Below are 15,416 nucleotides of genomic sequence, written 5' to 3'. Positions count from 1 at the left end.
TATAGTTATCCTAGTCACTGTTCATCTCTTTTTCCCTCTTATTTTTCAAGTTTATTGTACTAGTATTCCTGGAACATGTGGAAGGGACAAAGTACCTACAATTGAAAGGAATAATAATAAATAAACTTTTTATTCATTACTTTGGCATTACGAGTATCGAACTTACTGCTTTTCTTCATCACTTTCAGTGATTTTGTTGCTTTTTAAGTTAAAAAGCAAGTGTTAGTAGCAGTGCATCTGTTTAAGCTGTTCATTGCATCTGTAAACTGGAAACTAATATTTGTTATTCACTTTTCAAAGGAGAGCAGAGAAAGGTTTTTGGTAAACTTCATCGGTATTCATCCTCCTTTTTATTTCCTTCCCTTTGTAAAATCTCTAGCTCTGAAAAAAACATCCAGCTTTGTTTAAGGAAAGCCTGAAGGTTTTCGGTATGTCTGATTAGACAGTTGTCATGCTGTCCTTTCTGGTTTTATTAAGTACTAATCAGTAAACTAAATCAATTTACAGTCTTCCAATAATATTCTCCTGCGGTTCTACAGAGTTCCAGTAATCTTGCTTCACTGTAAATGTTTTAGAATAAAAAATATTGGAGCTTATGACATAAGGAACTCTTTAATTCATAATATTTTTAAGGCAATGTTTAAAAACTGTAAATGAAGAATCTGCTTTTTTAATTAATAAATTTCCTATCCTAAAATTCTATCTGCCATGAAGAACTATTGATATTCCCATTGTGCCTTTTTGTTTTTGTTTGGCATAGTGATATTGCATCTCAAAATATATGTATTTTTAGCTGCTAGAACATCTTCCTGGAGCCTTATGTTTTCCAGGTTCTGAAAACACAACTTACTCAGCCTTTCTTCGTAGAGTAGGTGCTCCAGCCCTCTGGTCATCTTCATTGCCATCCTCTGGACCCTCTCCAACAGGTTCATCTTTCTCTTGCTGGGGATCCCAGAGCTGAAGGCAGCATTGTGGGGTTCTCATAGGGATGGAATGTAAGGGGCAGAATTTCCTACCTCAGCATGCAGATCATGCTTCTTGGTCGCAGCTCAAGATATGGTTTCTAAGCTGGAAGCACGCATTGCCAGCTCATGTTTGGCTTTTTATCTATCATTACCCCCAAGTCCTCTGCAGGGCTGCTTTCAATATTTGGCATTGTTGAACTTCATGAGATTCACAAGGCCTCACTTCTAAGCCTGTTCAGATCCCTCTGGATGACATCCCTTCCCTTCAACATCTTGACTGCAACACTGTTTTGAGTTTGGCAAACTTGCTGAAAGTGTATTCAATCCCGCTATGTCACCAACAAAGATATTAAATAGTAACAGTCCTATACTGACCCCTGAGGAACACCAGGCATCACTGGTCTCCACCAAGACACGGAGCTATTCACTGCAACTCTCTGAGTTTGAGTGTGGCCTTCAGCCAGTTCTTTATTCACTGAGTGGTCAATCGATAAATCCATGTGCTTCCATTTTCAAAACATGGATGTTATGTGAGACAGTGTCAAATGTTTTGCACAAGTCCAGACAGATGATGTCAGTAGCTCTTCCTTTATCCACCAGTGCTGTCACCTCATTGTGGAAAGCAATCAAATTTGCCAGGTATTATTTTCTCTTAATGAAGTCATGTGTGCTGTCGCCAGTCACCTTTGTGTATTCCACGTGCCTTACCATAGGATCTGCTTCATGATCTTGCCAGGCACAGAGGTGAAAATGATTGGCTTGTAGTTCTCCAGATCTTTTTTTTTTTCTCTTTTTTAAAATGGGGGTTATGTTTTACCTTTTCAAGTCTCTGAGACCCCTACAGTGACCCCTTTAACAGACTGCCATGAATTTTCAAATGTAATGAATAGATGCACAGGAAATTTATCCGCCGTTCCATGAGGACCTTCATGTCCATCTCATCAGGTCCCTCAGACTTGTGCATGTTAAGGTTCCTTAAGTGGTCTTGTGCCTGATCTCCTACAGCGGGCAGTTCTTTATTCTCTCAGTGTCTGCCTTTGCCTTCTGTGAAGACTGAGTCAAAAAAAACTCAGAGTACTACCTTCTCTATGTCCGGGTAACCACGTCTCTCAGTTTCTTCAGGAGAGAGCTTACATTTCCCCTAGTCTTTCTTTTTATCACTTATGTACTAGCTCTCCAACAGATTGACACCATTGGTCCCTACTAGACCAGGTTTCCCAAAGAGTACCACAGTCTAAAAAGCCATATCCTTGGCCATATCACTTGTCTGGCAACTATGAATTGATCTGCCAGATTGTACTGGTCTTCTTAAAGTCTTTTCTTTTGATTAGTAGGATTGAAAAGATCATTTATACTCCAGGGCCTCTTGACACTGTTCCAATGGTTCTATAGTCCTTCATGATACACTTTGGATGTTCTTAACAGTGTTGTTGGTGCTGCATAAAATAACAGCCATGGATAGTGGTTCTGCAAGCTGTACAAGGCTTGGTAATTTCTTGGTAACATCTGTAGTACTTACATAGGCTCATGGTAAGAGACATACCTCTCGTGTGAGTGGGTCAGGGTAGCAAATTGATGCCTTTGTACCTCTCAGAAAAGAGTCAGCTACAGCTATCACCTGTCATATTTTCTTCTTTGCACTGGTTGTTTAGCAGTCTGTAGTGCCACAATCAACTACTTTGCTGAGGACCAAGCCGGCACCAGAACTGACTGAGTATTGGCATTTATTAATGAGAACAGAAAAACATTGCAGGACTTCTGTGCAACTGCTTGATATATGATGAATTATTTGTGTAATATAAGACAAAAGCTACGAACATCTTCATTTCCCAGTTCTAGCTGTCTAAAAAGAAAAAGCTTTCTGATTTTAAGTGATTAGAGTGTTGTAATTTTATTTTCATTTCTTTAGCAAGAAATGGTCTTCGGCAAATAACCAACAAAACTGGCTAGTATCTCTTTACTTTTCATTTTTTAATTTTTTTTTTGCTTTAATTCTGATGCATGAACCTAATGCTTAAAATGTTTGGGTAGCTGATGTTTTGAAAACACTGCTTTTGTGAAAATGCATGTGATGATGTGCATCTCAAAGTGTACATTCTAACAGCACATTTGGTGTAAACATCAAATACAGGTTTGGAAAGAACATTTTAATGGAGATGCATGCAGAGATTTTCTCAAGTACCTGGGCTGATTGAATGACAGAATGTTTTGATCTCTACTGCTTTTATTAATCTGAAAAGTTGGAATCTTCTTGGTTAAATTCACAGCTGGAGGCTCCTATTACATGATTTCAAGATCTTTAGGACCAGAGTTTGGTGGAGCAGTGGGACTTTGTTTTTACCTGGGTACAACCTTTGCAGGAGCCATGTACATTCTTGGTACCATTGAAATCTTATTGGTAAGTACTGGTTTCTCATAAGTCTATTTTCAGTCTATTTTGAGAGATCACTGAGCATTGTCTAAATATAATAATCACAGATAAGTTATAATGACACCTAAAATGTATTCTAGTCCGATTTTTGAATGCTTTGGTACCACATTTGTAGTATGTCAATATTCCAGTTCTTCTCATGAATATTTGAAGAAGTTCAACAAACTTTGATTTGTGGAGCTGACTCTAGCCCAGCAATAATAATAAATGATGATAATAAATTTATGATCATGAAATTATGATCAGTATTTAAACAGTTTAACGTTTTTTCCCCACTTAAATTAGGAACAAAACAGTTCAGTAAGTGACTTTAAGTCACTTAAGTCACATTAGACAGTAATTTTACCAAATGGGATGTCTCTCTTTGCTACCTCTTCATAATATGCTCTGGTTAAAAAAAGAATCCTTCAGATTATGTTTATGCTACTGTAGTCTTATATAGTTCAAGGAAAACTACTCATAATAGTAAGATTTAGTTTTGGACTTTCTGGTGTAGGAAGAGAAGAATGAGCAATAGCTTGTTCTTTGTGTGGGTATCAGACACTACAGTGTGGCATCCTCTTTGCAATCTGTACCTGTCACATGGAAACATACTTGTTGTGTTCCTTGTCTTCCTCTGTTTCTTATTTTTTTTTCTTGTCTGGCAAAGACAAATTTATGAGAGGCAGAAACTGTTAGAAAACAGATAAAAAGCTGGACCAAAAGCTGTGTCTCTTTCTCAGTATATCCACTCTGTTTTGTCCTCTTATTTCATCTTCAACCTTGTTCCTTTTCCACTTATATAGGATGCTCATTCAGCTTTACAGTTTTCTGATAATACCACTTTCTATACATGCTGGCTTTCAAAGTAATTTATCTAAAAGATGTAGTTGAAAAATGGGAGTGGCATGTAATTAAAGCCTCATTGCACTTTAAACCTGAGTTTCTTACAATGCCTCTATACTAGGAAAAATCTTGAAAATAACTTTCTGTTGTTTCATTATGCCAGACACATGTGAGGATATTTGTTTCTGCTCTTTCTTCACTAAATAACCATGCCATCTGGTTGAACTTCTTTGTGAAGTAAGAAAACTGCCAACTGTAGTAGTTTAGATTTTAAAGTTAAAGTAAATTTAGTTCTGCATAAAATGATTGTTATTACATGAAAGGCAATTTCCATATCTCCTGCAGACTTACATTTCTCCAAGTGCCGCCATATTTAAAGCAGAAGAGGTTGGTGAAGAAACAGAGGCCATGCTGAACAACATGAGAGTTTATGGAACGTGTATTATCATTCTGATGGCCATAGTAGTTTTTGTGGGAGTCAAGTATGTCAACAAACTTGCACTAGTCTTCCTTGCCTGTGTGATTCTATCCATCATTGCCATATATGCTGGAGTTATTAAGACTGCTATTGACCCACCCGACTTTCCGTAAGTAACATATCAACATATCATTAAATAGTATAGATTATTATTAAAAAAAAAAAAAAGTAGGGGGAAAGAATAGCTACTACAACCAAATTTTAAGCTAAACTTAAAAATATGCTCACACTGATCTCAGTGGAAGGTTTCATATCTTTATGAGGCACTTATGTGATCTTCTGTTATCGTGAACTACCTATTTGAATCTTTGTAAGTCATAACTGTGGAAAATGTTCTTTCATGCTTAATGTTACTTAATGTTTTTAGCCACTGTTCTTTTCATACCTACATGCAAAAGTGGTCTTGCTGACAGTAAATATAGCTGCTTTATCTAATCAATTAAGAAATGAAGTATATAAAGTAAAATCTTCAAGGAAATGTTGTAACTATGAACAGGAGGTAGCGTACTTTAAAAATTTGTCATGAACTTTTTGAGATTTCTATTCACCCTATTCAAAATAGAAGCTTTACATTATTCAATTCACTTGCTTTACACAAAAACTTTTCTACCTTTTTGTTACTAAAGTCTAGTTTTGTTGTCACACATGGCATATTGTTTCTCAACATCTTTATCTTGTACCTTTCTTCAGCTCACTGAAAATGTGTTTGGTTATCCAGTTACCAGTATGCTAGTTTTGTTTTTGTGCATCTCTTCCTGCTTGGAGAGCAAAGAACAGTACTGCTTAAAACAGTAGTGGAAGAGATGAGAGTTGCTGTAGTGCATTGCCACCTGTTATGTCAAACTGATCCTTTGCTATACGGTTGATGCAGAATTCCATAGTAATCTGACGTGTTAATGGTTGCTGCTTAAGTTGAGCAGTTAGGCAGTATTTTTGGACTGTACTGTAAAAGATAAACAGAAACCTTTCTGTTGGCAAATAAAAATATGTTCAAATTTGACACTTCTCTGAAGAAAACTTGAATTTCTCAGAAACTCAAACTTCCACTAGGGAAATATTTAAATCTTTTATTTGTCTGTATAGGTAAAAGAGGGATTCTCTGGGTATGTAGCATTGGTAAGACTTATTACCAAATTTCTGGAAACTGCTTCTGTGATACATTACTATTTGGAAAAAATATTAAACAAAGCTTATCTTTCTATAAATAGAATTGTTCACATTTTGGTGAATCTGCCCTAAAAGAAGAAACTCAAATGTGGTTTCACATTATGATAAAGCTATGAGTAGGTCACCAAACTCACCGTCATACAGCAAGTTGGTGTAGGTTTGTAAAAATAGTTTTCTAGCTTCTAGTCTAACATTTGGACATTTTATAAAAACACCAGTTTCCCTATTCACTTAGCTATGTCTATCACCTCATTCCATCTCTGTTAGTTGTAGGCATTTTGTAGATGTTGAAATACTGTGCTTTATTAGCTCACATCATGATCTTACAGCCAAATCAAACTGGAAGAAGTTTCTAGAGGTTGAGTAGTTAACCAAATCCAATAGCAAAAATACTAAACAAGGAAGATCGTTCTCTTTAGCAGTGGGCTTTCTGTTAAATCTGCTTGATCTCCATGGATTTGCAGCTGTACCTGGAGATGTACTGGTGTCCTGTAAGTTTCCCTTCTTGTACTTTTCACTGGTATCAGAAACAGGAAGTAAAAAACTAAGCTAAGTAAACATACTGTATGACTTAGCATACTTGGCCTGATAGCAAATGCTATGTTTATGCTGTTTGTTACCAGATTCCTGAACTCCTTCAGAAGTACCAGATGTTTACTGCCTATGTGCTATATCTTACCTGCCTAACTCTGATGCTTTATTTGATCATTCCTCATTTCATCTTCATAGATGCAATGAGCCACTTTATTAAACAAGCCTGGGGGAGATATCTCCTGAATGTCTTTTGCATAGCTTAACAAAGGGTTAACAAAAGTAGGTAGTAGGTGTTTAATGTTCTTTGTTAATAACCATTTGCTTTTTGCAAAATATTCCTAGTTCTCTGAGAGTTGTAATTGCTTCTTGCATAGAACTATACAATACTTTGAGCTATGAGTTCAGAGTTTTTAAACTTTACTCTTTTCCTGGCTTACTTCCTTAGCTGTTAATCTAAAGAACTTCTTGGAAAAGTGCACAACTCTTGCTTAATTTTTCTTTTGTATTTTTTTTGGTCAAACTTGTCACTGCATTATAAATCAAATGACTTCATTTCACTTTTTTTTTTTTTTTTTTTTTTTAATAGAGGTCATGATATATTCAGTCCTATTATTTAGTGGTCAAGCTGCTTGAATTTGTTATATTTTCCAAAGAATAATCAGAAAGCATAGAAGCTGTCTTAAAGTGGAAATGTTTGACTGGTATTTTAAATGTTACTGATGATGGTTTTATATGGAGAGACTCTTCTGCTTTAGTAGATATTGTACAGCCCAAAACATAAGTGCTATAAATACTGGATTTCTGAGGAAGTCTAATGGATTAAAAAATGCTTAAATGCACACTACTATGCTGAAGAAACACTGTTTGTTTTGTTTTGTTTGTAGCATCTGTCTTCTTGGAAACCGTACCTTGTCAAAGCGCAGCTTTGATGTCTGTGCCAAATTTACTGAAAGGAATAATGAAACAAAGACCACAAACTTGTGGCTGCTCTTCTGCAATAGTTCTTTGCCTACTGCTATGTGTGATGACTACTTCAGCCTCAATAATGTAACAGAAATTCAAGGGATTCCAGGAATACTGAGTGGAGTTCTAATTGGTAAGTCAGAAAGCACAGTGATCTGTGCTGATTCGGCCTGAAGCTGTGCAGTAATGTAGTATTTTAGCCTGTCACTACTCCTTAGTAATAATATACTTGTGTTGAAAGATTGCTTCCTGGAGTCTACTTCCTTCTTTAACATTTCCGTCTGGTTTTGGAAACTTAATATGAATTGCTTTCATATGGGGATCATTAAGGTTTTACGGGCACTCTTTCAAAAGCTATTTTTCTATCACATCAAATTCAGTTATTTCAAAATCCCGTGAATTTCCAATTTACAGATGGCATGTTGAGAAGTAAAGTCCTGTTGTTTGTCCAACAATGTACAGCATGCCAGTTCAGGAAAAAATAAAGTTTTTCTAGCTATCAGTCTAGCATTTGGACAGGAGACTTTCTACAAAGTGTGTAGAATATCTTATGTTTATGTTTTTATATAATTGTGGCTGCTTTAGGTTTAAACTAATTGCACGGGTTCATAAATTTCATTTTGAACATGTAATAGATAGTATTGTATTATAGAAACAAATAATGTTTATGAGGATGAGAAGGATGTTCTGATTCCTGTCCTCCACGTTCCCTTAAAATAGAATTTGATTATAGAAATATGCAACTCTCTGTAAAGAGAAATAGGGGCACTAAGTAATATTATTACTGCCATAGTAACTCAATTTAAAAGATTAAACATAAAGTGTACAAATACACATTCAGTTCCAGCTGAAATGTAGGCTGCTTTGTGTCTGAATTTTTATATAAACTCACTCAGCTTCCTCAGAATCAAAGATGGAATCCTGCTTTTGACTAAAATGCTTATTGCAAGAACTGTGACTTGAGATTTTATTTACTGTATGCATTTTGTAAGTTAGTACATATATCTTTTTTTCTTAAATGTTACGTATCTCTTCTCATGCTAGTTTACATTCCCTCCATATGCTCAGAAAACAGTCTTGTATTCTAAGCTTTGAACAGCTGTGGTTTTTTTTGTAATACAGTACTACTATATAAAAGTGCATTTCATTTTCCTGATGTCACATAAAGCCAAGATCTCTAACAACCATTATGAGTCTGCTGAAAGCTCAGTGTAAGGGAAAAACCTTCCGGTGTTCGTTGTTTGACACTTACCTGTGGATAAATTTAATCAGTTTCTTTACCAGGCTTGGTGACTGAGTAGAAAGTTTTTGCATAGTTCTTTGCAGGTGGCTTTTGCATTCACCACCTTTGCATTGGAGAGCACAGGTTACATCCTGGTACCATTTCTTGGGGAAGTTTACTGGTGGGTTTCCTGAGCTTTTGGCTTTTCTAAACCTTTGACAGTGTCCCCCACTACATTTTCGTGAAGAAGCTGTGTGCCCATGTTTGGCATGGTTGGGATGGGCGTACACTCTGCTGGGTGAAACACTGGCTGGATGGCCAGGTCCAAAGTGTTGTGGTCAATGGAGTTAAATCCAGTTGGCAGCCAGTATCCCCCAGGGCTTGGAACTGGGGCTGCTTCTATTTAACACCTTTATTAATGATCTTGATGAGGGGATTGAGTGCACCCTCAGTAAGTTTGCAGATGACACCAGGTTGGGAGAGAGTGTTGATCTGCCAGAGGGTAGAAAGGCACTACAGAGGGACCTGGACAGAATGGATCAAAGGGCCAAGCATGAGTTTCTGTATGAGTTTTCTGTATGAGTTTCAATAGGGCCAAGTGTCGGGTCCTGCATTTTGGTCACAACAACCCCAGGCAACCCTACAGGCCTGGGGAGGAGTGACTGGAAAGCTGCCTGATGGAAAGGGACCTTGGTGTAGTGATGGACAGTGGGCTGAATATGAGCCAGCAGTGTGCCCAGGTGGCCAAGAAGGCCCATGGCATCCTGGCTTGGATCAGGAATGCTGTGGTGAGCAGCACCAGGAAGTCATCCTGCCCCTGGACTCGGCACTGGTGAGGCCTCTCCTCCAGTGCTTTGTTCAGTTTGGGGCAGCTCAGTACAGAAAGGACACTGAGGTGCTGGAGCAGGTCCAAAGGAGGGCAACAAGGCTGGTGAAGGGCTTGGAGAATATGGCCTGTGAGAACAGACTGAAGGAACTGGGGCTGTTCAGTCTGGGAATGAGGAAGCTGAGAGGAGACCTAATTGCTCTCTTCCAATATCTGAAAGGTGCTTACAGCGAGAGTGGGGCTGGTCTCTTCTCACTGGTGACAAGTAACAGGACGAGGGGAAACGGCTTTAAGTTGCACCAGGATAAGTTTAGGCTGAATATTAGGAATCACTTCTTTACAGAAAGTGTTGTTAAGCGCTGGAATAGGCTCCCCAGGGAGGTGGTTGAGTCACCATTCCTGGATGTGTTTAAAAACCATTTGGATGTGGTGCTCAGGGACATGATTTAGGAGAGGGTTGTTAGAGTTAGGGTAGTATGGTTAGGTTGTGGTTGGACTTGAAGGTCTTTTCCAACCTGAGCAGTTCTATGATTCTGTGAGCTGTAAAACTGAATATACACTTAATTTTACCTGTTGTTTTTTGTCTTTGAACCACTTTAAAATACATGTGAAATCTTTTATTCCATGTCCATCTTAAGCTTTTTTGCCCAAGGAATCTGTCAGAAACATATGGGAAGTCTAGATGGGCTAAATTCAGAAATCTACTTCAGGTATGTTTCTACCAAGGAACTTAAGTAATTCTGAGGTACAATCTTTCTTTAACAAAAGCTGTGTTAGACTTCCATGGTTCCTCAAAACTCAAAATAAAAACTTATTACATTTGAATTCAGAAGTAATACCTATGTGTGTCTTACTTTTATTCCTTGCTGTTGTTGCTGCCAGTTGTTCATTTGCAGATGCTGCTTTCAAGTTGACCCTATGCTTGCCATACTTTAACCCTTGGGTAGCAATGCAGTTTCAGCACATTTTTAGCAGCACAAGTCCTTTGGTATTCTTGGATAAACACTGTTGTGCTTGCTGAGTGTGAACATGAGTTCTGATACGTAATATTAGCTGGAACTCAATGCATAGCAAAGATTTCTCAAATGAACTCTTTCTGCACTGGTGGTTTATTTTTCACTTTGTTCAAAGACTTGCTGTAGTTTCTTTGTACTCTGCATGCTGTAGTTGGGAATTTGGAGGTCTTGCCTCATTTTCTGTTACTCAAATGTTTGCTGAAAATCCTGAATTCAGTTTTCTTGTTTTCCCTAGCTCTTGCTTTTATGTGTCTTCACCTGTACATTAGTTTGTTCTTCATTTCAATGAAATAACATGTGTAGTTGCTTTGTAGCAATTCATGTTTACCTTTCCTTTTAACCATAACTCTTCTCTTGCTTACAGTTTTTTCTCATGCATGATTCCATTTATTATTATTTCATAGCAGTTATAATAGTTCTTGGGCAAATCTGAATCTTTGGCTCCATAGGAGATTGATTTTGATTCTGAATCTTCATATTGTGTTGAAGGTAACAAAGACTTATTTTAGAATGAGATCTGTGTTTAAGTCCTTACCATCTTTTTGAGGGGCATAATTAACATTTTCCCAAATGTAAACTGTTGGAAGCTACTAGTTTATTGACCTTCGTTATGCAAACATTCGTAGGTTATATCTGGGGGAATGTGGACCATTACCTGTAGTTTGTGTGTGTTGCTTTTGTTTGTTTAAATTTCCTTTGTTCATTGGTCCTCTTCTGGAGTTTGACTAATGGCCATTTGGAATACCTTCATTGTGAACAGCCAAATCTTGAGCTATTGTCCAAATTTCCTTAATCTGGAGATTAAAAAAATTTTTTTTTTCCTTTACTGCTGTACTTTTTATGTTTTTTAGAACACTATAGCTGGTAATACATCCATACGTTTGTATAATCTAAGTGGATGTTCTAGAATATGTTAGAATTTAATTCTGTAACTCAGTCTTTAACAGAAGAAAATTTTTTTACAGCATATCTCATATACCACTACATCTCTACTGGCATCCAATGGAAATGTCCACCAGTTATGACTGATACTGATGTTATTGCTGCTGTGTCTAAATTTCATAAAGAAGCATTGGGAAATGTCATGCTTTTTATAGATGAAAAGTCATCCAACTTACAAGGGTACTGCACTCTCTCTAATATTCTGAATCAGAGGCTACAATGGCTATTTTTCCCCCCTCCTTGTAGATAATCTGTGGAGCACCTATTCGGAGAAAGGATCAATAGTTGAGAAAAAAAGTCAGCCATCAATTTCTGGATCAGAAGACATAAAAATTGGTGGACGCCCTTATGTTTTCACAGACATCATGACCTACTTCACAGTGCTTGTAGGGATTTATTTCCCATCTGTAACAGGTAGACTAAAACTGTTTTTCTTGAATGAGAATGTGTGTTTATAGCTGAAGAAAAAAGTTTGGTGTGAATATTGATGACACATGGAATTCCTTATCTGTCCAAGTTTTAAGTAATAGATTTTCTGGTGCTAGAGAGACATAGCTGGCTGCTGTTTATTTTAGGGGTTTATAGAACTTAATGGATCAGTTGACAGGCTGTATTCCACCTCTCACAGAAAAAAGAAACCTCGATGGCTATTCACAGTAAGTTGCAGCTGAATGAAAAGTTTTTGTTTTTATGTTTTAATCTTCAAATGCATGCAAGGAAACTGTTATGTACACTGTACCTTGTTTAAACTTCTAGGTTGTGGGGTTTTTTGGTTTGTTTGTTTGTTTTCTCCTCAGCTCTAACAGTAGACTTTTTTTGATCAAGACTAAAAGCTAGGTTAGTTTCCCTCAGATTTCATTTTACTGAAATAACTAGAAAACTTTTTATTGAAAAATCCCAGATCAAGCAATTCAAGATCAAAGAACAAAACAGAATTTTGATGCAAATTTGCAGCACTATTTACTAATAGAATACCAAATGGAGGTGTCTTTTCATATTCTCCACTGTTCTCACTTCTGTACTTCCCTCTTTCTCTCTTTATCAGCACCTCATCATATCCTAGCTTGTAGTTAGGATTTCACTGTGTGGAGTTCAATAATATTTTTGCAATGGAATGTGTTGACCTTAGCTACTGTTTTTTGTCTCTAGTGGTGATAAGGCAATTCTAGGGAAGAATGTTTTTATTCTACTTTTTAACATTGTGTCAGTAAAAATTTTTGTTCTCTATTTAGGTTAGAAAAACATGAAGGTGTGCCTGTGATCTCATGACCATTCGTTTTGTGCTTCTTATTGCTCCCTTCTTTTTGTTTCATTTTTGTTATTTAGTAGATTTGTTTGCATATCTTGCTATGTATGGTCTGCTTAGTAAGAATTTGTACATCTGGTCATGCTGGTAAAAATTCCTAATCTCATGTTTATAACATCCATCTCCTACGTTTTGCTTTTCTTGTACACTTTCCTGTTCTAAAAATGATCAAGTTTTTACTGAGCCTTCTGGATTTAGTTCCCTCAGTGATAAGTGGTAACACAAATTTATGAATCAAATGAATATACAAAATAAGGATTGATGCAGTAATATAATAATTTCTGTAGCTTGCTTTTTGGTTATGATACAATAAAAGTTAAATATTCCAGTTCTATTAGTTATTTAAGTGAAGTTAGAATTCATTGGTTTTATGACATACAAATTTCTTTTTCTTTAGGTATTATGGCAGGTTCAAACAGATCTGGTGATCTTAAGGATGCTCAGAAATCTATTCCTACTGGAACAATTTTAGCTATTTCAACTACTTCTTTTATTTGTATCCTTTGTGCTGTGACTTCTTTTTCTAGTCCAAATTCTGTAGGCATGGTATTGATTTTTTTTTTTTTAAAGTCATTGAGTAGCCTGAGTATAAAATTAATGAAATCCAACCTGAAAATAAATCTTTTATATTTATAAATATATTACGTATTTATAAGCATACACATATATTACATGTTTTATATATATATAGCTATAAAATATATGCACATAGATGGTTAAAATGTCCTGTTTTCTACTAAGGTTTCAAACTCCAGCTTACAGCAAACTCCAAATTACAATTTATTTATAGTTAACCAATAGAGATTTATAGCATATTTCAGTTGGCAGATTGCTTTGTACTCAGTACAGCCACTAAAAATCTTAAAGCTAGGTAACAGCAGTAGAAATTGTTATTTAATCAGTAACTAAAAGACACAAATATCTTTGCATGAGAAATTACATGTTCTGTTTCGTGATGCATGAGCTGTTTGCTTCCAATACATTATAAAACGATTGTGGATCAAATGCAGGACATATGTAAAGAACATAAACTAAACATTTGTATAATGGGAGAATAATAATAATAAAAGCAAAAAGAAAAAGACTGAAGTTAGTTATCATTGACATTTAAGTTTTTCTCTATATAATTATTTATTTACAATTTATCTTCCTTCAGTCTCAATAATAGATCTTTCTTGCATAGTGTTGTTTGGTGCCTGTATAGAAGGTGTGGTATTAAGAGATAAGTAAGTTGCATTCAACTTGTAATTCTATAGGGGGCATGTATGATCATGAGTTTTGTTAATCAGATTTCATTTCATTAATGGCTCTTCTGGGAAACATCCATGTGGAATATTAGAGGAAGCATATAGAGGAAGCATCCGGGATAAATGTTTGTGAAGTGGGACTGTTCCTAATTAAACACTCTTGAGAGACAAAAGCATAGTTGGTATTTGTAGAATTGGCTGAGATGGAGATAAGTGTGTTTTTATTAGGTCAGGAGAGGTAGTATGCTCCTGAGGAATAAAGATGAAAATTTTTTTTGACACCTGTATGACAAGTGGAGTTCATCAGAAAGAATACAATATACCATCTAGTGGATGCAGGACACCTCTTGGTTTTTAAAATGATCACTTATAAATCAGGACTCATATTAGGACAGATTTTGCAAGCTGAATGCAGGTAATCTGTCAGAGTCATAAAAGGGTTTGGGTTGAAGGGACCCCAAGGTGCATCAAGTTCCAACCCCTGCCACAGGCAGGGCCACCAACCTCCACATTTCATAGCAGCCCAGGCTGCCCAGGGCCCCATCCAACCTGGCCTTGAACACCTCCACGGATGGACGGGGCATCCACAGCCTCTCTGGGCAGCTGTTCCAGCACCTCACCACTCTCTCTGTGAAGAATTTCCCCCTGACATCCAATCTTAATCCTCCCTCCTTGAGCTTAAAAACATTTCCCTCTTATCTTACCGCGAACTACCTGAGTAAAAAGTTGATTCCCCTCCTGCTTATAATCCCCTTTTAAGTACTGAAGTCTGCAATGAGGTCTCTTCGCAGCCTTCTCTTCTGCAGGCTGAAGAAGCCTAACTCTCTCAGCTTGTCTTCATAGGGGAGATGCTCCAGCCCTCTGATTGTATTTGTGGTCTGGACCTTCTCCAACAGCTCCACGGATCTGTTGCTAGAGCAGAATGCATTTGCAGCAAGATCGCTGATCCAAGATTGTTGATAGTTTCGTTTACAGCTGCCAGTTCATGTTTTTCTGAAGTCTAGCATAAGAATGAAATGTAGCAGGATTTGTCTATTTCAAAGTCTGTTTTTCTTTTCATTGTGGGTTGTCATATTTGCAGTGGGAAGAAAAACCTTGTACATTCTTTCACATTTCAAGTTTTCTTAATGGAGCCAAATTCCAATACTTGTATTAAGAATGAGGATGCAGCTCAGAGAAACATAGCCTGTTTTTCTCCTTTGTATTTAAAAGATGTCTTTTCCCGTCTTCTCATCTGCTGAAGATAGTATGTGGCTGTACAAGCTTTAGAATATGCAAGAACTTGAACACTTGTTTACAACTGATCTGATTATTATGTCTCTGAACCTTGTCAAGTAGCTGGTCCAAATAGAGAAGTATTTAACTTTTCTTAGCCTACAGCCTTTTCTTTTCTCTGGTGTTTATTAAAATAAATTTTAAAAAGTGAAGAAGTTATATGCTACCACAGTACCATAGAGCACATGTTCTTGAAACTGATTTTGGTTACTTGCTTAC

General features: G+C 36.7%; 1 protein-coding gene across 5 annotated transcripts in view; it reads left to right on the top strand.

The window, feature by feature from the left end:
* The window catches only part of SLC12A7 (solute carrier family 12 member 7), a 67,562-nt gene that overhangs the window by 24,332 nt on the left and 27,814 nt on the right, over nucleotides 1–15,416 (top strand). For 4 of the 5 annotated variants that reach the window (XM_052697664.1, XM_052697660.1, XM_052697661.1 and 1 more), the window contains exons 6-11: nucleotides 3,233–3,363; nucleotides 4,567–4,808; nucleotides 7,285–7,496; nucleotides 11,616–11,783; nucleotides 13,073–13,171; nucleotides 13,844–13,901. In XM_052697664.1, the coding sequence (XP_052553624.1) occupies nucleotides 3,233–3,363; nucleotides 4,567–4,808; nucleotides 7,285–7,496; nucleotides 11,616–11,783; nucleotides 13,073–13,171; nucleotides 13,844–13,901 (910 nt within the window). The remainder of the gene's footprint in view (nucleotides 1–3,232; nucleotides 3,364–4,566; nucleotides 4,809–7,284; nucleotides 7,497–11,615; nucleotides 11,784–13,072; nucleotides 13,172–13,843; nucleotides 13,902–15,416) is intronic. The other variant, XM_052697662.1, reaches the window with a different exon arrangement.

Source organism: Tympanuchus pallidicinctus, unplaced genomic scaffold, assembly GCF_026119805.1.
Source record: "Tympanuchus pallidicinctus isolate F22 unplaced genomic scaffold, pur_lepc_1.0 scaffold31, whole genome shotgun sequence".
Lineage (NCBI taxonomy): Eukaryota > Metazoa > Chordata > Aves > Galliformes > Phasianidae > Tympanuchus > Tympanuchus pallidicinctus.
This window is presented reverse-complemented; position numbering and strand designations above follow the sequence as displayed.